Genomic DNA, 25,304 nt, shown 5'->3' with positions numbered 1-25,304 from the left:
TATCTCGTAAGAGTATTTTCGGGAAAACAGTTCATGGAACTGTTGCTAGGTAAGAGGACGTAAAACTGAGCCGTCATGATGTTTACCGGGCAATATTCTGAACCCAACTGTTGAACTTGGCTGGATAACCTAACCACTTAACAAAATATTCCGTTTTCCCTCCTCGTTTTCTTTTCTTTATTACTTCTTCCACGCGATACGTATCCTTGTCGCTTTTGGATACTTTTTGCAATTCCTTTTCGTAAAAAGTACCTTCTATGATTTCGCCGTCCCAATCCTCCAGTTTATATGTGGGAACGGTCGAACCGGTACGCTTACGTATCCTAAATATCTCCTCCGTCCAGTTTGCCAGGTAACCTTTCTCGAAAGGCATTTTGTATCTACTTATTCGCACTTTATTACCCTCTTTGAACTTGGGCCGAACTTGTTTCTTTTGCTTCATTTTATACAGATTTTCCCAAACTTCATGTTCGTTATCTTTTGTAACCTGTGAGGGCGCCATACCGATTGATCTGTGTTTAGAATTATTGTAACTCGATACCAATTTTGGAAGTACGTCTATATATTTTCGAGTAGCTTTTGATGTAAAGTATCTCCACATCCTAGTTTTCAGCGATCTATTGAATCTTTCCACGATGCTAGCTTTTGTTTCGTTATTGGTAGTGAAAAAATGTATATTCAACGATTTTAGGAGCGCTTGAACTTTACGATTAGTAAACTCTGTACCTTTATCAGTGTGAATTTTTAATGGCTTTCTTTTTCCAGATAATAGTTTTTTCATAGCAGTAAGCATAGAACCGGCAGATTTATTCTTTATAGGTAAAACCCATGCATATTTACTAAGTACGTCTATACACGTAATAAGAAACGTGTTTTGTTTATTATACTTTTTTAAAGAAGACAAGTCAACGAGATCCAATTCCCACTGCTCGTCAATAGCTGTAACAAACACCCTGTTTCTCTGAAAACGTCTTTGAATAGGTTTATGAAGAGTGTACGTATCTTGTTTTTCTAACCAGTCTTGAACGTCAGTCTTTGAAATATTAGAGTCATTTTTCACGTTTGTATAAAGTCGATCGACACCCCCGAAACTACCAGGGTTTTTTGGGTCGTAGTACGTAGAACTTAATAGTCTGTCCATAACTCTCTCACTCGTTGAAATGAAACACTCACACATAAAACATTACTTTTAAAAAAAGAACAACCACATTTTTTTTGTTGTAAATTATCAAACAATATTTTTTATTAACACACCGCACGAATCAAATATAGTACAATTGGAAATATAGTTTACATACATTTGGTTTACTAATACTTTTAAAAATAATTGCAAGTAATTAGAATAATCGTGAAAATAAAAGAATACAAATAAATTGGAAATGACGTCGGTAAACAAATAATTTGATTTATAGTTCATTGTTAAGAAAGTTATTTCAACATTGATGTAGGCCTGCGTCCTCCGTTATCGTTTTCGTCAACACCACCGTCGACGGTAACTGCTTTATCAACCTCTTCAATCATCTTTTGTATTTCACCGTGTTGTTCGATCAACTTGTACCATTGTTTCTTTGGAAGGTTTATACCTTTTTTGCCGGGCTTAAACTCGCCTCCTTCTTCGGCCTGGTAACAACGGCGAATACATACAAACTGCTCTTCTTTCCAGTTACTAACTATCACATGTATTATAGGTGTGTCCGAAAGAGGGATTCTTACTGCCTCCACCAAGTTAATGTCTCTTTGCAAATCGTCTAGGGCTTGAAGAATTAAATCAATATTGGTAAAAAGTTTTTGCCACAACAGAACGGGTAAATTAATACCTACAGGCCCAGGTTTGAAGGCACCATTTTCTTCCGTTTGATAAAATTCTCTGAGGCAAACATAAACAACTTCACCCCAGCGCTGGGCCACTACATGGCGTTTTTCAGACAGAAAAATCCTGTTTGTTGAGGTTATTGTAATCTTTGGTTCAGCACCGGTCATTTCGGCATAATCCTTGGCGCTCATTCCTGAGGCAGAGTGAAATGTTTTTTTACTTGTTGACGGCTTCGTTGCTTTACTCAAATCGTTAGATTGACTGTTGAAAAATTTTCTAGGATCCAATAATTTCGAGGAGTTAGAAGTCATCGTTGGTACTTTAAAACTGCTACACTCATCAGTTTTAGAACTCCCCATAACTCTTTTCATAGTCCTACGAGCCTTCTCACCAATTGCTAATTTTGGAGCAGGTACGTTTTTGAAACTCATGTTGAGCGATTGTATGTAGAGTGATGTACAGAGAGAGTGAAACGAATGATGGTTGATAGTTCTGAATGATTTCGTTTGCATCAGGTCCGATATATATACAGTTGAGTACGGAAGTACCATTTTAAAAGTAATTAGCCTAAAGCGTTGTTAATTGTTTTTCCTATCAATTGTCTCCCTACAACACGTGCGGCTTAAAGCATTGTTAATTGTTTGTTTTCCGGTCAATCGTTGTTCCGTGGCACGTGCGAAACACGTTTTAGATATCCTCACACAATAACTTATACAGGTTCTCTGAATTAGTCAAGGTATTTACGAGAAAGTAAACAAAATGTCTATACCGTGGTAATGAATATTCCTCGTACTTATTCAGCTCGCTGTACACGGTATCGTCTGTAACATACTCTTTATCCAGAACCTCCCGATAAAAATAATCAATCTGTTCTTCTGGAGATTTCATTAAACAGAAGTCATGATCTTTTTGACCAGGCCTATCAAATTCGCAACCATAACAAGCCGCTTTACTTAACATCCAACACATGTTTAACATTTGAGAAACAAACACTTCTCTGGTTAAATATTCCAATTTCAATAAAAATTCTCTCTCCACCTCATCTACGTACGTAAATATACAACTTGTAGCCCGGCTACCCCTCTCATCTCCTTCATCAACACCGGCGGGTACACCCTCATTGGTCCGCATGTACCGACCACCGATATCGTTACCTGTAACAACAGTCTCCTCATCATCGCTAATAATTATAACTGTATCTACACAGCTACCTAACGAAAAATCTATACTTCCAGACATAGCGAAATACTGTAACTCTACGATAAAATAGACGAAACAACTGGAAAGGTCACAAAAAGCAGTCCCTCTTCTTACAATGTCTAAAAAGAAACGGCTCTAAAATATAAAAAACAAAACTATTGTACCAAACAAAAAGAACAATGAACAAAAGAAATTAGGAAATACTAAACAAAGGTGACCTATGCAATGGTCAAACCGCCTAAAAATAACAATAGCAATCCTCAAACAAAGAACTACCTTCACTAATATATTTTAACCCAGGCCAAAATGAAAACCCCGCCAAAATAACAAACCCCCTTCTCTAACAAAGAATGACCTTTCGCTAATTAATATTACAATAACAGGAAATTAAACAATAGAAAATATATTATATACCCTAGGGAAATGACATTCCTTTCCGGTCTGGTACAAAGAATGACCTTCCACTAATTATTAATACAATACCTGGAAATTAAACAATAGAAATATGAAATATGCCCTCGGGGTATGACATTCCATTCCCCTCTGAAGTACTCCATATACTACTAACGATCGGTTCACCTCCACGGCCTGAAAGTTCTCACTTGGGACAAAAAAGTAAAGTCCAGAACAAAAGTTTTATATGCATTTATTTCAAATATTGTTATCCGCCGAGTCCGACACATTTTAATGCATTTAAATAAAATTTAAAAAGCTTGGGAGAACACAGTAGTTTAATTTGTTGGCTTATTCAAATGCTTATAAACTTACGTTTTAAACATAAAAGATGTAGGCTATTTTTCCCAAAAGTGAAGATGAACATTAATTAATTAATTAAATGTAAAAGAATAACACAGTTATCCGTCAGAAGTCTTCGAACAGAAAGAATCTTCGGTGGCAGGATTACATTTTCTAAAACACGAAATTGTCTCACACATCATACGATGCCAATAAACAATTCAAAGAAAATTAAACAAAACTAACAATCACAAGGATTCTTTGTTGCGGATAACCAATGAGAAAATATTTCAGAGTACTTTATTAATTTAAATCTTTATTATATCGTATACGCGAAATGGACTGTCATTTAAAAATGATTCTTACTCAAATTAATATTGACTATAATCGCGAATAAACAAATGCATTGTGATATCCACGCAAGTAATGCTGTGAAAAAAAGAATGTCCAGAATATAACCAGATAACTAGAAGATCATTACGCTATAGCATATACAATACGGCGCTTCACTTAATCCATCATGATGGTAGACTGGAGGTTGTAATGTGTTTAAATATATACAATTCTTTTTTTCCATGATAAAAACTAGAAATATATTTGTGAAAATATAATATTCTGCCTCTTGCAGAGGCAATAACTAACAAACCGCATCGGGTTTCGTATTATTAATGCCTTGTATAACCATCCATACAAGTCCGATAAAAGTATGACGAGTGAGGGCGCACTTTATTTTATGGAAGGCCATTTTGATTTGTACATTTTTAAACACATATCTGTAAATATTTGAGATTATACTTGAGTTTTCTTTATATGTTATGTATTTTATTATACAATTTATTGTAAACTATATTTAAATTATTGTATAAACTATTAATTTTTATAGGTTTTTAGCTTTGTTAATGCATTTTTCAACGGGCGCAAACGGCGTCTCATAATTTCAGTCACGCTTCGTCGCATTCGCTGTACACAATAATACGACATGAGGTAGTTATAAATTGGGTATAAAAGTCAAATTTTCTCGTAAAATCCCAAGTTTTGCAAGACGCAACATCAAGAAATGTTATTACCTATATACATAGAACCTACGGATGAAATTTTATTAGGGTACGTTCTTATACCATGGTGAGGGTGATTTTTGACTGGACTATAGTTGCTTTTTAAACAATTGGTATGAATATCCTCTAGTTCTGGTAAAATTCAATTTGGTTAAAAACAGATCTGGGTCTACATTCTCAGAGTTACTTATCTCCTTTGTTCAAGTAGTAATCAGTTTTTAAGCTGTTGGATATAATAACTATGTGGCTGGAGTTGGGCAATAGTTTAATGAAATTTAGTTATAATTTTACTCTTCAAGTAAGATTATAACTTCTCATCAAAATACATTCATAAACAAAACATTATAGTAGAGAATCTTTCAAATCCTTTTTTTGCAACAATACTTTTTCATGATCAATTTAATCGAAGAGGGTATTTTCCTTTCTCCTAGCTGTAAAACATTTTATAATTTGATTTGTATTAACTAGTCACGAAACAATAATATGTACTTGAAATACAAATTTTATAAGAACAAATAAGTATTGACTTACTAAACTAGAGAGGGCGCCATTTAAGACGACTGTCAAAAAAGTGTCAACACAAAATTCACAATACCATTTTATAGTCTGCCAGTGTAGTCTGATGTCTTATCGTAGCTAATAAAATCCAGCGATTCTCTCCTTTTTTGAGAGAACTTAGTGCTTAAAATGGCATCTTACTGGGCTGTTATTTACCTTTTAATTTTCAGTATAGTTGGAACTTTTACATTAGATACATCAGTGCCTTCTTTGGAAGAGTAAGTACCTGCTAACTAGCTAGGCTTCTCAGGCTTAGGCCTCATCAGGATCTTTTTCTTCTGCCTGACTGCCTGCGTCAATTAAGTCAGTGCCTGCCTCATTAATAATTGTTGCTTCTGCGTCTTTCAATGACTGGCAGATCATTTTTGTTTTACTTTTCTGATAAAAATCCATTCACAGGAAAATGTACACATATTTAGGAGTGCGCTTACAGTGTTTTGTTATCGTTTTTTGGTGAGAAAAAACTTAATAGGATTTTAAGCAGCACCAACCATGTCAACTGAATATTCAATATGAAAGGGATAGATTGGTCTTTTTTTAATGATGCATATGATTTAATAATTGATCATTTATGATTTTGTAACACATTTGTTTTCTTTATCACAAATTAATCATTTATTTTCTTTTTTCCCTGAGCTTTAGAAGGTTTTATTTCAAGCTTTTCTTTCCTGTCAAACATTTGATTCGCAGAATTGGGCTACAATTTGGTTGCTCCCAAACAAGTTTTACCTGCCCATATATATTGTAAAATTGTTTTGTGATAAAAACCATTAGTTAATTTCCATTTTCCTTTTCCACCTGCATTGAAATTCTATGTTCGACATGCTTTTTCGGTGGCCCAAGAAAATCAGGCAGGTTATTCTGCGAGCCTTGCATACAATAAATAAACATAATAATATGCTGACAATTATGAATTACTGTATACATTTAATAATGATTATTTTTGGATCCATTTAACATGTTTGTTTTTCTAAATTTATCAGTAGTAGTACAGTGTCAATATTGAACGTTTCACTTACCGTACCAGTAGTTATTATTTCATTTCATAATAATATTATACCATCCTTTATAAAATTCACAATTTGCCCAACTCGTAAATAATTATAGTCAATAAATCTGATCATACACTACGTCATAAATCTAATTGAAGATGGATTTGCATTGTACGTAAATCATCAATATTTGTAAACTATTACTCAGTATAAGAGAAATACAGAAATCATTATCTATTGAATAAATAATTTATTTATTATTATTATATAATATACAAATAATAAATAAATTATATATATACAGTAATTATATATAATTTATTCATTATTTGTATAATATTATTTCATAAAAAAAGTTATATATTATATTATGATTATAATTAATACATGACAATACAATATTAGCCTACACGTCTTAATAAGAATTTAATACATGACAATATAATATTAGCCTACACGTCTTAATGAGAATTTTACACTAGCACCAAATTGTAATGAAAATTGTAATAAATCAAAATTATATTAATTACTGTAATTACTCATCCCATAATATTATCCACAACAGGTGTTGTACAGCAGTTAGTTAATCCACCCTTCCTCCTTACAAATGTGTTGTACACTTTTGATTATGTACAGCACTTGTATCTGAGAAAACTTGTTCTACTATCAGATATTTTCTACAGTGTCATCTTCAGGTTCCAAATCATAAAAATCTATAATCAAGATAAAATATAAAAAAATTGAATTAACGGACCTGCATAAAATAATTGTTGTTTGTCAATATATAAACATAACCTTAGTTCTTATCAGATTTGGAACTGTAATCAAGTGATGGGTGTGGTACAGTAAATAATTTAAAATAAAGCGCCCTTTTACAAATCCATAAATAAATGAAATGGGAAAACCATGCTAAAGATCTAATTGTATGAGCATTAATAAAGTAATTTCTATGGTACAGTGGTATGGTAATATTTAGTCCTGTGGGAAACCAGACCGTGCCCCTATATTTGATTACTTTCATACACATTTGAACTTGAATTATATTTCTTTTGTAGAGTGAAAGAAATGGCATCAAGAATACAGTTGGACCTAGTAAATCACCTTAATAAAAAAATGATGCCATCAAAACTGCAAGATGTAAGTAGCATTGTAAAGCTTATTTTGTTAGAAATTGGTCAATACATGCCAAATAAGTTTAAATTTGCCGAGACATAATATGATACTGTATCTGTAAACTGTGCAAACCTCTAAGCCTTTACTAACTATTATTCAAACCTCCCACAATATTTTTCCTGGAAGGAGATCCAGTGAGGGTCAACTATAAAATCATCATTTGTCTGTGAAAACAAGGTATCATACAGTAGCTATTAAATATCTCTTTGGTCAATTTAAAAAATGATTTTAATAAAGATTTTTAACAGACCCCCCTTCTTAGTTTTCCTTTTATGTTAATTAACTACAAACAACATGGAAGCTAAAATGTGTGTCGTTCATGCATCCTAATTTGGTGGTTGTTTGGTATTATGATTATTATAATTAAGGGGTCATTTTGTAGGTTAGCTGATTGTTACAGCTTAGGAGTAAATAACTGCATATCATGTTCCAATTATTGATTTCTGCTTTATGCAGAGTTAATGAAATGTGTAATGTTATTAACATATGGTGTGCAGTATGTTCACTGCCATTTTAAGCTCTGTCTACACTATCAAACATTATGCGACAACAAATGTGATGTACCCATATATGGACATGATGATGTTACTGTATCACTACCATATTTGGCCATATCACTACCATATTTGGGCACATACCTGTACAGAGCTTAGATGTTTCTTAGCAGTCCATGTTATACTGTAAATGCTCAAATATTATTTGATACATTTTTTCGCATTGATTTCTATAAAAAATGATGTTAATAGCATACGCAGTTCAGTTAAAGCCCCCTTCCCTACGTTTTTTAGATCTAATTTAAGATCACAAACTATATTTAATGTAAAAATAATACTATATGGTCCTATTGCGATAACTTTTTTCGTCTTTAAACGGTGAAAAATAAGTCGATTCTAATAATTATAGCGGCCCGCTATAAATCCCAAAATGCATTGCGCGCGGATTGATATTTTTGTTTTTCACCTGTAATTCGCCCACTTTTCGATCGATCGTGAGGCCAAAACAAATGGAATACTCCTAACTTTTCAGCGAAAATACCGGGTTTTCCCCAATTTGTATCAACGGAGTCTGGCAAAAATAGAAAGACAATTAATGCAGCAACTATACAACGTCAGGCTAGGTATATAGCTAGCGTACGATGTTCGTACGTTACCGATGTTTACCAGCTGGGCCTACAAAACTAAGCCTAGCTAGGCTAGGCCTAAGACCGTCCACGAGAGGTCGATCGCCGCGAGCTACTTAGGTAGTGCATTGTTTCTCACTTTTTATCATAATTTATCATAATTTATTATAAAACGTACATTTAAGACAAGGAATGACATGGTTTAATGTTTTTAAAGTGATATATATGTATTATTTTCCAAAAAACGTCCAAAATTGCAGGGAAGGGGTCTTTAAATAGTTGGACTAGGGATATCTCAATTTTATTTTTGTTTCTCGTCCCAAACTTTTAAATGAGCTTGATGCCAACCTTAACAATGTATCTTAACTTATTACAAATATTCTGGTTTTTTTTATAAAGCAATTTATCCAAATCCAAAAGCTTTTTTTAACAAGGGATTAACATGACAAGATTTCTCTTCTAGAATAAATTATATTGCCTGTAGTACGTGTATATATTATTATTTATTGCCTTAGTAACTATAAAATGTATGACATCTTTGCTCTGTTCAAGATGGTACCTAATAAGGGATGGGCTTGTTTCATATAAGATTAGGGTTCTTCTTAGGTATGTTACGTGACTAGAATTATTAAAGAAGATTGTGACTAATATATTTTTAAAAGCTTTTTGATATTAAAATTTTTATGAATTATGTTAATATTAAGATACTTAATAATATGTATAGCTTTATTAGTTAGTAATAATAACAATTGATACAATCTTTACTTTTTGCTACGGAAAACCATGTTCACCATAAAGGTGTTATCTTTAAATATTTTTAAAGGGTATTTGAATTTAGTAGCGATTGACCTGACCATAGAGATATTATAGTGATATCTCTATGACCTGACCTAGGTTGGTCCACGGTCCTCAGTTGTCACAAATCAAAAGCTCCCTCTACTGTTATGTACAGTACCTGTATCTTGAATTAAGATACAATATTGTACTCAAAAAAACGGAATACCTGCCTTGTTATATACTGTATCACTGATGTACAATTAGGTTTTACCACTGTGTTTATGCCAGCCAGACTCCGTGATATTGCATTTAATAGAAGAGTGTATTTTTGTATACTGTATAATTTCGTTATTGTTAGTGAATGGCGTCATTCAAGCATGTAAAAAGAATTGTATTTTAAGTACCTTTAAACATATTCTGCATTATAATAAGCATGGAGTATTATCCCATACAGTAATAAGGCATTGACAGCCATACAGTACATACAGTATATTATTATTAAGACATAGAAATACTATGAAAATTATTGATTATCAACTAATGTAACCCTGTTAAAATGAATCTGAATACTAAATTAAACAACAACAAAACACAATAAGAAAATGAAATAACAAAAAAAAAACACTTTCTATTATTATACTGTAGTTAAAAAATGGATGTAAAAGAAAATCACCAGAAAAAAAAGGGCCCTTTGAAAAAATGATAAATTTGTATCATGGCTAGGTTTTTGTGAAATAATCTAATAGGTATTTATCAATTAGCTTGTATTCTACGTTTTAAATGTCATATGTCACACTACAAACGGAACTAATTATACTATACATTCATTGATTTCAAATAATATTTTTGAGAATTTTTGAATAGATAATAGTTTGAAATAGAATAGTTGAAACATAAATACATACTGTAGCTGTTTATTCAAAACTTCAAATAAAAAAAAATTACAATGTGACTCATCTTACAAGATGGTGTCCAAGGTCACTGAAATAGATAGAAAGAATTCTTTGAAGTGTATTATAATTATATGCAAATTTATTCAAATATTCATTGCATGATATCTAGTAATTTAATAGCTTTTAGACTATGCATAAGATAGACACTTTCCAAGTCTGTTGAGATTTAAAATACTGTACTTTGATAGCGATATAGTCACATAAAATAATAATGTTATTAGTTATTAAATGATTCAATTCATTCAAAAAAATAACAGGCAGTGATTTTTCCTGAAGAACCTCTTTTTGTTATTGAATCCTGATGAAATAAGTTGCTCAGGTGGTAATTAAAGACTTAGAAAAGGTTGTTTTTTCAATTTTTAATGTCAGCCTAAAAGATTATTCTTTAATGGCCTCATCAAAATTTATAGTATGAATTAAAGTTTGTTGGAACATATTTGATGGAGCTCAATTAATGGTTGTTGGTGATTTAAAATAATGTTTATGTTTTACAGTTACTTTCACATTTCCTCATCATGATCAATGATTGTCTGTGTTCACATACACTAGAGTTATTCATGATAAAATGGATTAAGCTTTTATAAAAATCTGAATCATATCAGTGTTACTGTTACAGCCGATGTAACTTTTTTTGTTATCGGTAACTCTCTTTTTTGTGTCGTTTTTTCTTTCCAATGGGTTAGGTTTTTTTTTCTTATATGTTTTAATTCAGAGGTATTCAAATGTTTCTGGTAGAGAAAAGAGCTTGCTTTAAGCTCTGTCTACAATATCAAAACTAGTTTGACAAAAAAAGTGTGATGTGCCCAAATATGGAAATGATATGACATCATCATGTCCCTACAGTACTGTACATGGGAACATACCATTTTGTTGTTACATAAAGTTTGATAGTGTACTGTAGCAGGGGTCCCAAGTCTACCGCTACTCGCGGTAGTCTACCGCTTTTAGTACCCATCTACCGCTATCTCGACGTTTTCTACCGCATTTTGATTTTTTTACCGCATTTTCAAATTTCCCGATTCCGATAATATGAACATGTTAAATGTAAAGGCATGGATTCGCCAAGCAAGTAGGCCTACGTTTAATAAAAATTTACCTAAGATTGTCGTAAGCTCTTTTGTTAAAACTTTATATAGCAATAATCCACCCGTTCCGGCATGCACGCTAGGCCTACTCTTCGATCGATCGATGTCGCTGGTGGGGAATTTCCCAGCGATAAGAAATCGGCGAAATACCTCATAAAACGGCCTACATTTTAACGTGTAATTACGTATGGATAAAACAATATAAAACTCAATGTTTTTCATCTGAAATAATATGTTAACTCGCGTAATAATGTAGAATAAGACGGAATAAATAGTTATTCTATTCGGCAATACTATCATGCGTAAATATTGTACATTATGTAATTAAGTTATTAAATTATTTTATATACTGAATTTTAGTTAAAATACAGTATATATTTTTTAAATTCTTTGTACTGAGGATGTGTCCATAAAAAAATAAGAATGTAAAAATACTGATGGATAAACCTATGTAAAAATTAAGCCAACTTATGAGTAAATATTGTATATTATATATGTAACATATTTAGTTAATTAAGAGATGTAAACGACGCTTGTTGATTTTCGATTCCCCGCGCGTTGACTTTCGACGCCCCGGCGAATTGAATGTGGTTCACGACAAAATCTCCTGCGAATGGACTTTCCGAAGTTGGGACCTCTGCTGTAGAATAGATAGAGCTTTATGATTAATCAAGTTTGATGGCTTCCCAAACGAGTGTCACATACTGTAGTCTAGGTTGTACAATAGTTACTCAGTTTGTCATGTTGAATGCAAACTGACGTTGTCGTTAACCATTTCAAACCAATCCAGTACTCGACATGACCTTTTGGTTGTAAGAGTTGTTTCATCGAAATTGCATGAACAGTTGTCTGAAAGGCGAAGATATGTTTTACAATACAGGAGATCCTTTGAATTATGGCATAAGAAATTGAGACAAATTCGTTGCAATTGCGATTTTATTGTGTTACTCAATATTTACAATTTAATACAAATGATTGTAAAACAATTCAATTTAGTTTATTATTTCAAATATCGTTAACATTTTAAATGTAGGCCTACAGACCAAGAATGCCTAATCTTATAAAGGTAGCGGTAACTAGTAAAGATTAGTGAAAATATAATTACTGTATTGATTACAGTAAAATGAATCAGCATAGAAACTGCATTCCAAATATTGTAATTTGAATTAACTTGTTTGAGACACTTCAATTGTCTAGATTTAAAATAATTATCTTAGTAATAAAGTGATAGTTTTGTGGTGAAAAATCTCAACAAAAAAAACAAAATGTTTATTCCTTGAAATGAGAATAAAATCTGGTCCATGGTAGAATATATACCTCATAGCAGTTGAGCCAGGCCTAATTTTCCCTACCTTCCAATGTTAGCGATTGCTGTATAACAGTACTCATGAAACCTTAATGCGCTAATTTGTATAGTTCTACAGTATAGTACTACTACAATAATTGGCAGAGTATATAGTAGCTTGCTATACAGTAACAATATCTATATTCAATACACTAGTGAGAAAATATTCTGCAATTTAGCAATAAAGCTAATCCTACAGTCTAGTAAACACACTTGATAGTAGAAATAATGGCACTGTTTACAAATGTGCACCGTACATTATGAATCTACAGTAGATAGTTCTTTTAAGCCATTGTTGTACCTCGACATTCAGTCTCTTTGTCGAGCATTAATTTGTCCTAATCTTTATTAGCAAATTAGCTACTACAGAAGTTTAATGTCATGTGTAATATTTAAACAACACTCATAAATGAGTTTGCTTTTAATTTATGGAATAAAATATTTTAATTTGTAGTGGTTTTAATAATGAAATGAAAATACTGTGGATTCAAATTGGATTTGAACTCAGAAACTTTAGTGCCATTTTAAAAGTATAATACTGTTTGTAGCATACAATATACTGTACTTTAATCAGTTAAAAATGAATTATTCATTAGCTGTACAAAACATAATTACTAATGATTAAAGAATGTCATTTAAATGTAAATGGGTCAATCATTTAAATGTTATGTATTTATTATTCATTAAAAATGTAAACCTGACATTTATACATTTCGGTATTACTATAGTCATGTTAATTACTGTTCAGTACTGTGGTAACCCAACACAAGAAGAACAAGATTTGATCATAATAGTTCCATTTCTCATTTTATGTAGGTTGCTCCATGCACTGATTAAATATGTTCACTGATTTACTGTAGTTTTAAGCAGATGGTGAAAGGGGTTTTTGAAACATTACCCTGCTATCATTCTCCCTGTTTTGTTGAGACACACCCTGTCCACAAAGGCATTAAACAGTAAACATGTTTATGTCTGCTGACACTACAGTTTATTTAAACAGTCATTTCTATTCTGGATTTACCCTTTAACATTGTTTTTAGTGTTGTCAGTTGCAATCCACAGATAAAATAAAATATGAAATATTACTATAATAAATTTCTAGCTACTGTATAATGCATGTATCCTTTTTTGAGATTATATTTAAAAAGTAATTTCTATTAGTGATTTACCCTTAGTTTATTATTTTGTTGACAATCTGTACGGTCAGTATTTTTGTAGTTCGCTAGTGTAATATTCTGCCAAATCATGAAACAAAATATTTAGATACTTTGATTGCTCAATAAATAGAAATTGGTTTCTGTCGTAAAAAAATGTCTTTTCCTTTGGCAATAAAGCAACACAGTAGATATGATGCAAAATAGAAGTCGTAAAAAAAGCTGTCAACATCGTAAACTAATGTTTCATTCCTGTGTAGTACCAGCTGAGTACAGGAGGAATGTTAGTAGACCTTAAGGATCAAGAGAATTTGTCAAGAAAATGAAAACTACAAGATTCATAAACCCTTCGTCTCATTTGAGGCTATAGGGAGTGTGAGTTAAGTAGCGAGAGTTCATGAGTTTATAACCCTGGCACTAGTTCAGGATCGAACCTTTGACTTTAAGATTGAAAGGCAACCATGTAAGCCACTAAGCTACAGCTCCACTATATTTAATGAACAATTTGTATTGAGCCTTATAGTAACTTGGTATGAAAAGGTACAATTACCAAATAAATTTTGTATCTCTTCAAATTTAATGACCATGTTTTTGTCAAGTCTTGTATTTTTGCATATTTTTATTTTCATAATTTTCAGTCATTAATTTCTGTGATTGTTAAGGATTGTTGTAATCAGTGTTTAATTTCACAATCATCACTTCGTCTTTAAAATAGTTTTAGGAATTATCCCTAACACACCTAAAGCAACTTAACACTGGTGTTCAAGCTACAAGTAATTGATTATTTTTTCTGAATAATATCAAAGCAATCAAACTACTTCACTGTTATAATGAGTCTGTTAGATTAGACTATAATTTCTGTGATTAAAAAAGCGAGAATGTCATTTGGCAAAATAACTCTATTCATGCTTGTATTTCGTTGATGTTAGACACTTCTTATTAGATAGATTTAATGATATAAAGATTTACATATTATGAATCATGCTTTCTGCAATAGCAAGACTCTATGATTTATAATTACTTTGCATTGGTCGCATAAATACAATATCTTCAGTTTTCTGTAAAAGCAGAGGTTATTATTGTAAATTACCAAATCCATTATGTTTCGCAAATAGGAAAATTATTATATTCATATATTGAATGATTTAAATAAAAGTATGATTGAATAATATAATTCTGTTTTCAATACATTATTCATATCATTATCCTTGATGACATTGCAAGAATACAGTATATTCATAAATGAAGTCCTGTAATGAATACGTTTAATCATCAAATCATTATGTGAAAATAATTTACTACAATGTTTAAATTTAATAATGAAATTGAGTCTCAGGAAATTAGGAAGGCTTGTATAGAAGAGACCCCAGATTACATTTAAAAATTAAAATGTTCCTAATAATATTAGTACAAGTTTTACACAAAAAATACAATAAAGGAGGTGAAAGTAGGGGCTTGTTCTGATCTTTTGTCAGCAATGTCAATATACCGTATGAGTAAAGATTGTTGAATAGCGCTATACAAATTGATTAATCGATTGATTAATTGCAACGAAAGGATATATTAGATAAACAACAAGATATATAATTGTATATTAAATATTCATTTTGAATAAGTATTCAACTGGCTGCATATTACAAATTAGGAATATATAATTACTACAGTATACACTCTGAATAATGCAGTAATTTTCAACCTAAAATTTATATTTTTAATTGCAATTTGGTCATTGTGTGAAAATATAAAAATATATAGAACCCTAATGAGGGACACCTTAGGCACCTAAAAAAGTTTCTTCTTAATAGGGGTGTCCTCATAATAGGGGTGTCCTCATAATAGGGGTGTCCTCATAATAGGGGTGTCCTCATAATAGAGGCTTCCTCAGAATAGAGGCTTCCTCATAATAGGGGTGTCCTCAGAATAGGAGTGTCCTCATAATAGAGGCTTCCTCATAATAGAGGCTTCCTCAGAATAGAGGCTTCCTCATAATAGGGGTGTCCTCAGAATAGAGGCTTCCTCAGAATAGAGGCTGGATGTAGTGTTATTAATTATATATATATTTACTTTGATTGTTTACAGAAAATTGTTTCCTTAATAGAGGTGTCCGCTATTGGGATGTCCTCTGAATAGGGTTGGCTGTATTGTTGAAAATAGAACTCCTCGATTGTTTACAGAAAATTGTCTCCTTAATAGAGGTGTTTCACTAATAGAGGTGTTTCACTAATAGAGGTGTTTCACTAATAGAGGTGTCTCCTTAATAGAGGTGTTTCACTAATAGAGGTGTCTCCTTAGTAGAGGTGTTTCACTAATAGAGGTGTTTCACTAATAGAGGTGTCTCCTTAATAGAGGTGTCTCCTTAATAGAGGTGTTTCACTAATAGAGGTGTCTCCTTAATAGAGGTATCTCCTTAAGAGAGGTGTCTCCTTAATAGAGGTGTCTCCTTAATAGAGGTGTCTCCTTAATAGAGGTGTCTCCTTAATAGAGGTGTCACCTTAATAGAGGTGTCTCCTTAATAGAGGTGTCTCCTTAATAGAGGTGTCTCCTTAATAGAGGTGTCTCCTTAATAGAGGTGTCACCTTAATAGAGGTGTCTCCTTAATAGAGGTGTCTCCTTAATAGAGGTGTCTCCTTAATAGAGGTGTCTCCTTAATAGAGGTGTCACCTTAATAGAGGTGTCTCCTTAATAGAGGTGTCTCCTTAATAGAGGTGTCACCTTAATAGAGGTGTCTCCTTAATAGAGGTGTCTCCTTAATAGAGGTGTCTCCTTAATAGAGGTGTCTCCTTAATAGAGGTGTCTCCTTAATAGAGGTGTCTCCTTAATAGAGGTGTCTCCTTAATAGAGGTGTCTCCTTAATAGAGGTGTCACCTTAATAGAGGTGTCTCCTTAATAGAGGTGTCTCCTTAATAGAGGTGTTTCACTAATAGAGGTGTCTCCTTAATAGAGGTATCTCCTTAATAGAGATGTCTCCTTAATAGAGGTGTCTCCTTAATAGAGGTGTCTCCTTAATAGAGGTGTCTCCTTAATAGAGGTGTCTCCTTAATAGAGGTGTCTCTTTAATAGAGGTGTCACCTTAATAGAGGTGTCTCCTTAATAGAGGTGTCTCCTTAATAGAGGTGTTTCACTAATAGAGGTGTCTCCTTAATAGAGGTATCTCCTTAAGAGAGGTGTCTCCTTAATAGAGGTGTCACCTTAATAGAGGTGTCTCCTTAATAGAGGTGTCTCCTTAATAGAGGTGTCACCTTAATAGAGGTGTTTCCTTAATAGAGGTGTCTCCTTAATAGAGGTGTCTCCTTAATAGAGGTGTCACCTTAATAGAGGTGTCTCCTTAATAGAGGTGTCTCCTTAATAGAGGTGTCTCCTTAATAGAGGTGTCTCCTTAATAGAGGTGTCTCCTTAATAGAGGTATCTCCTTAAGAGAGGTGTCTCCTTAATAGAGGTGTCTCCTTAATAGAGGTGTCTCCTTAATAGAGGTGTCTCCTTAATAGAGGTGTCACCTTAATAGAGGTGTCTCCTTAATAGAGGTGTCTCCTTAATAGAGGTGTCTCCTTAATAGAGGTGTCACCTTAATAGAGGTGTCTCCTTAATAGAGGTGTCTCCTTAATAGAGGTGTCTCCTTAATAGAGGTGTCTCCTTAATAGAGGTGTCTCCTTAATAGAGGTGTCTCCTTAATAGAGGTGTCTCCTTAATAGAGGTGTCTCCTTAATAGAGGTGTCTCCTTAATAGAGGTGTCTCCTTAATAGAGGTGTCTCCTTAATAGAGGTGTCTCCTTAATAGAGGTGTTTCACTAATAGAGGTGTCTCCTTAATAGAGGTATCTCCTTAATAGAGATGTCTCCTTAATAGAGGTGTCTCCTTAATAGAGGTGTCTCCTTAATAGAGGTGTCTCCTTAATAGAGGTGTCTCCTTAATAGAGGTGTCTCCTTAATAGAGGTGTCACTGCACTTTTAGCCAATAGTTTAGTAGTAACACTATCACTGCACTTTTAGCCAATAGTTTAGTAGTAACACTATCACTGCACTTTTAGCCAATAGTTTAGTAGTAACACTATCACTGCACTTTTAGCCAATAGTTTAGTAGTAACACTATCACTGCACTTTTAGCCAATATCTTATTTGTATTCCATGTTTCCATTTCTATATTAATTAACTCAAGTAGTCTTATTGTTTGTATTGTCTGTTGCCTTTCCATAGTAACTCATTCACCTAAATGATTTATATCGACGGATACCAATCGATATTTACAATATTGTCATGTGGATCAAGCGGAAGACGATCGTAATTGTTATTGCCCGACAACCATTTTCGAAACATACAATGTTTCTTTTGTGTTTGTAATAAGATTAAGATGGCCAGTATTGGGAATTAATTCTTAAGCTTCTTAAATTTGGTATAAGCATATTGTTATTAGTTACTGCCATGTACTAATTAATTTAACGTTGATATGTTATTAAGATTGGATTAATATCAAATTAAGAAATTGCTGTTTTTTACCTGTCTGCATGTGTGTACAATTTCATTGCTTTAGATTAGAGTGAACATTTTCATTTATTTTATACATTATTGCATGACATTTTAGTACTATACATATTACTAATTGTGAAATTTATTTTTTATTATTGAGGTAATCATTATTTTGTTAAATTGGCCCTAAACATGTATTTATTATTAATTATTGTTATTATACTGTAATATTTCAAATCTATACATTGCTATTTATTGAAAATTGTTTGAAGACTGTTACCTATTTTGTGCCTATCACCTGCTGCGATGTTAGACAACAACAATTACAAAAACTGAATACATGTGGTCTAACTTTTTGGCCACACTTTTTGAGTTTCCCCTTGCAGATCTAACTTGGTCCAGGTATTAAGAGGCACTCATAGATTACCAACACTATTTCTAGTTTTTGTATTTGAAACAAATTTGAGCTAATATACAGGTAACATAAAATGTCATAACATTACATTGGTATATTAAGGTTGTATTCATTGGTAGTGTTGCATGCAGGGAGGATGCTGTAGATTAGCCAATTGATCAAATAGAATAACTGCAAATTATCAAAACAAAATGTCACCACCATTCTTTGCACATAATCATTTGTTATTGAGGCTTTGAATAGGAAATATTTAGTTATATATTTTATACAGTTCATTTGTATATCTTTACTGTGTATATTGTATACTTATAAAATAGATTTTTGGATTCAGGATACAATCACCTGTTTAAATATGTACTTTCCTAGTGTTAATGTATAAGCAATCTGATCAGGTATTTGCGTCTAGGGACAAACTGTAAACAGCGTATTCTAGAAGTTCTTAATGTCAAAGAGTAACAAGCAATAGTATCTACTTTGCTGTTGTGATCTACTTCAGGCAGATAAATGGCAGAGAAAAGGAGATTACATATTACATCAACAACTACCTATCAACCTTGAGAATATTTAATACGAAAATATTATATAAAAGTTTGCTTAAGAGTGTAGAAAAAAGATAGGAATTATCAAAATGATTCTACTGCAGCTGCTACAGTAAATATACAGTACATATACAGTATCAGCAGTGTTATTGGCAAAAAAGACAAGAATTAGGGATCTTACTCAAACCTATACAGTACCATCAGCAACCTCTTCTTTTGGTAATCACACACAGCCAACGTTTATTGAATTTACATTGGTAAATTTACTATTTATTTGAAAGATTCCCACAGAGTTAATTACCACATCTCAATTTTACTTCTAAAAACAAATTCTTCTTACTGCATCCTTAAAAATGCCATAATATTTTGTTCCGTATTAAATTGTTCACATTAATTTGATGTGATTTATTCAGATGGTTTACATAGTGGGTGTATTTTTCACCAGTTTTCATGATAGACAATAATATCTGATGCTATATTGTAACAGTGACTACGTCAGCCAATGACGTTGACTAATTCAAAAGGGCAAAATCAAAATAGATAAGAAGAAAATATAGACAGTACTTATAGACCGTACAAATATGCCGATTTGTTTGTAATATTTATTGATATGCCCAAGACAAAATTTGATTGATGTTAAAATGATAGAAAGTGGCGCTAGGGTTGGACATGATGTGACCCTAGGGAGCATTGAATGTTGTCAATGATCTCATTCACCAATTAATGCCTTCAGTACATTAGTGGATGTATACTGTTGACTACTTTTAAAAACAGTGTCTTCAGTTCAAGACTGTACCGGACCATGATCAGGAGACCTACAGTACAGTAATCTGTACCGGACCATGATCAGGAGACCTACAGTACAGTAATCTGTACCGGACCATGATCAGGAGACCTACAGTACAGTAATCTGTACCGGACCATGATCAGGAGACCTACAGTACAGTAATCTGTACCGGACCATGATCAGGAGACCTACAGTACAGTAATCTGTACCGGACCATGATCAGGAGACCTACAGTACAGTAATCTGTACCGGACCATGATCAGGAGACCTACAGTACAGTAATCTGTACCGGACCATGATCAGGAGACCTACCTGTACAGTAATCTGTACCGGACCATGATCAGGAGACCTACAGTACAGTAATCTGTACCGGACCATGATCAGGAGACCTACAGTACAGTAATCTCCCCAAAGGTTGTTTATCATGCACATGCAATATATACACTAGGACCAATGGCATTATATCCCATTCAAAGGACGAGGCTAGGAAAGTGTCCCCTATAGAATACAATCAATATGGCAGGGAGCTCTGAATCCCATACCTCTCGTATGTTAATCTGATATCCCTTAACATTATGCCATATTGCTTTTAAATCCTAGTGAATTTTGGTATAAAAACTTTCATCAAAACTTTTACACATTTTATTTTTTCTGCTTTTCACAGAATAACATACATTAAAGGCATTTGCCATAATAGCATGTTCGATCATGTGCAAATTCTAATTATTTTATGCCGTTTTATAAATTCTAGTTTTATTGGGAAAATATCCAGATAAAACCAAGCAAATTATAAGTTGGTCTCATAGGGCATAATGGTAAATTCCACAGAATTACAATGCAATTATTATAATACAAATATTGTACTACAAATGGACTGTGGTATTAGACGGCTTTAATTTGTCCTATTTCTCTAACATTATTTGACATAACGAGGGCAAGAAACTCAAGTACACTGCTTTTACTTTCTTATTTGTTTGTTGATTATTCGACGTTGTTTTATATGCCCTCAGGCCTGCTTTAAATACCACTGGTGTGTATCTGCCACTGGTGTGTATCTGCCACTGGTGTGTATCTGCCACTGGTGTGTATCTGCCACTGGTATGTATCTGCCACTTGTGTGTATCTGCCAGTTGTGTGTATCTGCCAGTTGTGTACATCTGCCACTGATATGTATATCTGGTGTGTATATCTGCTACTTGTGTGTGCCGCTGGTGTGTAACTCTATCTGCCACTGTTTTATCTGCCAATAGTACTTGTAGCTGCCACTGATGTGTATCTGCCACTAGTGTGCATCTGCCACTGCTGCATTTGCCAGTAGTGTGTATCTGCCAGTATTGTACATGCCACTGGTATATCTGCCACGGATGTATCTGCCACCACACTGGTATATCTGCCACGGATGTATCTGCAACCCGTCTGTAACAAACACTAGTTGATTTTTCTGTACTTAATTAATTTAGTATATATACTAAATTAATTACTGTAGTAAAGGTCTTATTAATATTATTCATGCCGACCATTTTATAATTTATTCTGTGTATACGCTGGGAGAAAGTAATTAAATATTGAATAATAACACTGTTTATAAACTTTAATAAACCACATTGTTTACCTATGGCTCTTATATTTTGCTTTGAATGTATACAATATGTATGAGGATAGTAATATCAACTAATCAACTAGGGATGCTTGTTAATTAATATACCATATTCCTTTTGATAAACTCAATTTTGTGTGACAATTCTGTCATAATTAATCATTATTGTATTGTTTTCTTGGTTTTATCTTGTAGATATATGAACAAGCAGTAGTGGAGGGAGATTTAACAGAATCATATGTTGATGGAAATAAGTTGGTGGACAAAGTAGCCACAAATTGGGTTGAGTTGTTAGAAAAAAAGAAAAGAGCTGTTAAGGTATTGTAGTGTATTATGTAGAACCTAAGGGGATATATAAGTTTCCCGTGTATAGAGGTTTTGGCTGTAGTTTAAAAACACTATTGTCCCCGGGATTGTCCCTCAATCGTATCATGAGAAAGTGTCCACGGACATACTGTAACACAAGCGAGTTGACAAGCGGCAAGTTGAATAATCACTTCTGAATGGTCAAAGTACTTGCGTTAGATTTACATCATTGCGTTACATCCTAATGGGAACCATGCTATAGTGATGTCTCTAAAGGGGTTCTGTTTATCCTATCCACTAAAGACATTGAAAGTGTATTGCCTTATGGTCTAATATTCACCTTCTATCTAACAGGCCTCAGCCCGCTAGAGACTTCTTTTTCATCAAACAACAAAATGTGAAGGTCTATGCTGGATATGATAATGACATGTTTGAAATGATTATGTACTACAGTTGTATGGTGATGTGTAGTATTATGTAGAATGTATTATATGACACATTGGGCTGTGCAGGAAAAACTAATTTGAATATATTATTATTGCATAGTGCATTGAAATTCTCCGAGAAACAACTAATTTTTCATCCAGTACTTTGACAAAAACCTAATCAAAGTTATTACTGTAGTAGCCAGGGAGATTCAATTAGAAATTTAGCAATTGTATGTGACCTTCACAAATTGGTTTGTAGAAGTGTATCTGAGCAGGGGTTATTGAAGCGAATTATTACAATTCACAACATGCACTCAACTTCATTAGGTTGGGATCAACTTGGAAATGTGAATATCAAATGAATTGTGACCTGTCCTAAAGGTCAATAATATATTATGAATGGATACTCATAATTGACTTGGATAAATTGTGTTTTGGGTAACAACAGTTCATTAGTACAGTGTATGTGACTAAAAATGATCACAATTCACAATGCTCCTCACAATTCATTCTACAGCAACTAGTAGTTAATCCAGTTTATTGGGCCTAAATTTAAAACTATATATACTATAAATCCAAAGGCAAATTACTGAAAAAATTTCAATTCTGTATATACCAAATTCCTGACGGTGACCTACACCCCCAAATGTCATTTTCGCGCCGCTGCTCTTGCCAGCTATGTTCCATGAGGACATATTCATTAATAAGCTGTTTCATAGTGGTAGCTTTATTATCTAAGGCTGACAGTTTTGCGAATTTGCAAACTCGACTATTATTTATAAGTCCCAGCTGCTGGACCCAAAAAATGTCTGGGAAAAGAGAGTCTATGAGGACTCACAGTTGAACGATTTTGAATTCTTGCCCTTTGATTGGTTGAAGCGTGCCATTTTTTAATTAGTAGATTAATATTTGTTGGCAAATAATACATTGTTGGAAAGGTACACATGTCTTCTTTCAAATGCTGTGTATACAATTAACTAGTGAAAAAAATTGTATGTATCTTTGCGATACAAGGACATTTTTTTAAAATGATTATTCATAAATTAATCAAAAGAACAATGATTAATTTTAAAATGTCAAGCGGCGTTTTTTGTAAGACATATTTTTTGTTTATAGTATGTTTACAATTTCATAAGCTATAACTATTGAACTAAACTATTCATTTTTTGTCTTTCAGAACATTGTTGAATTTTTAGAAAATTCATCTTTAAATGCTACTTACGAAGAAGTAATTAATTTTTAATTTATATTTATTAATGCATTCAATGGTTAATGACATAATGGAAGACTTTCAGAAAACTGAAAAATTTCCATAGATTCAAAAGTCTTAAATTCATTCCTAACTACTATTCAACATGTATTCCTACTATTCAACATGTATTCCTACTATTCAACATGTATCCCTACTATTCAACATGTATCCCTACTATTCAACATGTATCCCTACTATTCAACATGTATTCCTACTATTCAACACGTATCCCTACTATTCAACATGTATTCCTACTATTCAACATGTATCCCTACTATTCAACATGTATTCCTACTATTCAACATGTATTCCTACTATTCAACATGTATTCCTACTATTCAACATGTATTCCTACTATTCAACATGTATTCCTACTATTCAACATGTATTCCTACTATTCAACATGTATCCCTACTACTATTCAACATGTATTCCTACTATTCAACATGTATCCCTACTATTCAACATGTATCCCTACTATTCAACATGTATTCCTACTATTTAACATGTATTCCTACTATTCAACATGTATTCCTACTATTCAACATGTATTCCTACTATTCAACATGTATTCCTACTATTCAACATGTATTCCTACTATTCAACATGTATCCCTACTATTCAACATGTATTCCTACTATTCAACATGTATCCCTACTATTCAACATGTATTCCTACTATTCAACATGTATTCCTACTATTCAACATGTATCCCTACTATTCAACATGTATTCCTACTATTCAACATGTATCCCTACTATTCAACATGTATCCCTACTATTCAACATGTATTCCTACTATTCAACATGTATTCCTACTATTCAACATGTATCCCTACTATTCAACATGTATTCCTACTATTCAACAGGTATCCCTACTATTCAACATGTATTCCTACTATTCAACATGTATTCCTACTATTCAACATGTATTCCTACTATTCAACATGTATCCCTACTATTCAACATGTATTCCTACTATTCAACATGTATCCCTACTATTCAACATGTATTCCTACTATTCAACATGTATCCCTACTATTCAACATGTATTCCTACTATTCAACATGTATCCCTACTATTCAACATGTATTCCTACTATTCAACATGTATTCCTACTATTCAACATGTATTCCTACTATTCAACATGTATCCCTACTATTCAACATGTATTCCTACTATTCAACATGTATTCCTACTATTCAACATGTATCCCTACTATTCAACATGTATTCCTACTATTCAACATGTATTCCTACTATTCAACATGTATTCCTACTATTCAACATGTATTCCTACTATTCAACATGTATTCCTACTATTCAACATGTATCCCTACTATTCAACATGTATTCCTACTATTCAACATGTATTAATAATAAGTTGATTTAATATTTCAGTAATTATTAAAATAATTAATTTTTTGGCAGTTTCCTGACGTGGATTTTCTGAACGCTAACAACATAACCAATGAATCGATTTTAGACGACAAATTCGGTGGAAAAGATGTAACGTTTGACATGAGTGCAGTACAGATACCTACAGATATATACAATGAAGGT

General features: G+C 32.8%; 1 protein-coding gene across 9 annotated transcripts in view; it reads left to right on the top strand.

The window, feature by feature from the left end:
* Nucleotides 1-5,417: 5,417 nt before the first annotated feature.
* LOC140058401 (voltage-dependent calcium channel subunit alpha-2/delta-1-like) overlaps nt 5,418-25,304 on the top strand; it is a 63,798-nt gene continuing 43,911 nt past the window's right edge. For all 9 annotated transcript variants that reach the window (XM_072103986.1, XM_072103985.1, XM_072103984.1 and 6 more), the window contains exons 1-5: nt 5,418-5,579; nt 7,409-7,490; nt 21,953-22,075; nt 23,669-23,719; nt 25,173-25,302. In XM_072103986.1, the coding sequence (XP_071960087.1) occupies nt 5,491-5,579; nt 7,409-7,490; nt 21,953-22,075; nt 23,669-23,719; nt 25,173-25,302 (475 nt within the window). In that variant the 5' untranslated portion in view covers nt 5,418-5,490. The remainder of the gene's footprint in view (nt 5,580-7,408; nt 7,491-21,952; nt 22,076-23,668; nt 23,720-25,172; nt 25,303-25,304) is intronic.

Source organism: Antedon mediterranea, chromosome 9 (genome assembly GCF_964355755.1).
Source record: "Antedon mediterranea chromosome 9, ecAntMedi1.1, whole genome shotgun sequence".
Classification (NCBI taxonomy): Eukaryota; Metazoa; Echinodermata; class Crinoidea; order Comatulida; family Antedonidae; genus Antedon; species Antedon mediterranea.
This window is presented reverse-complemented; position numbering and strand designations above follow the sequence as displayed.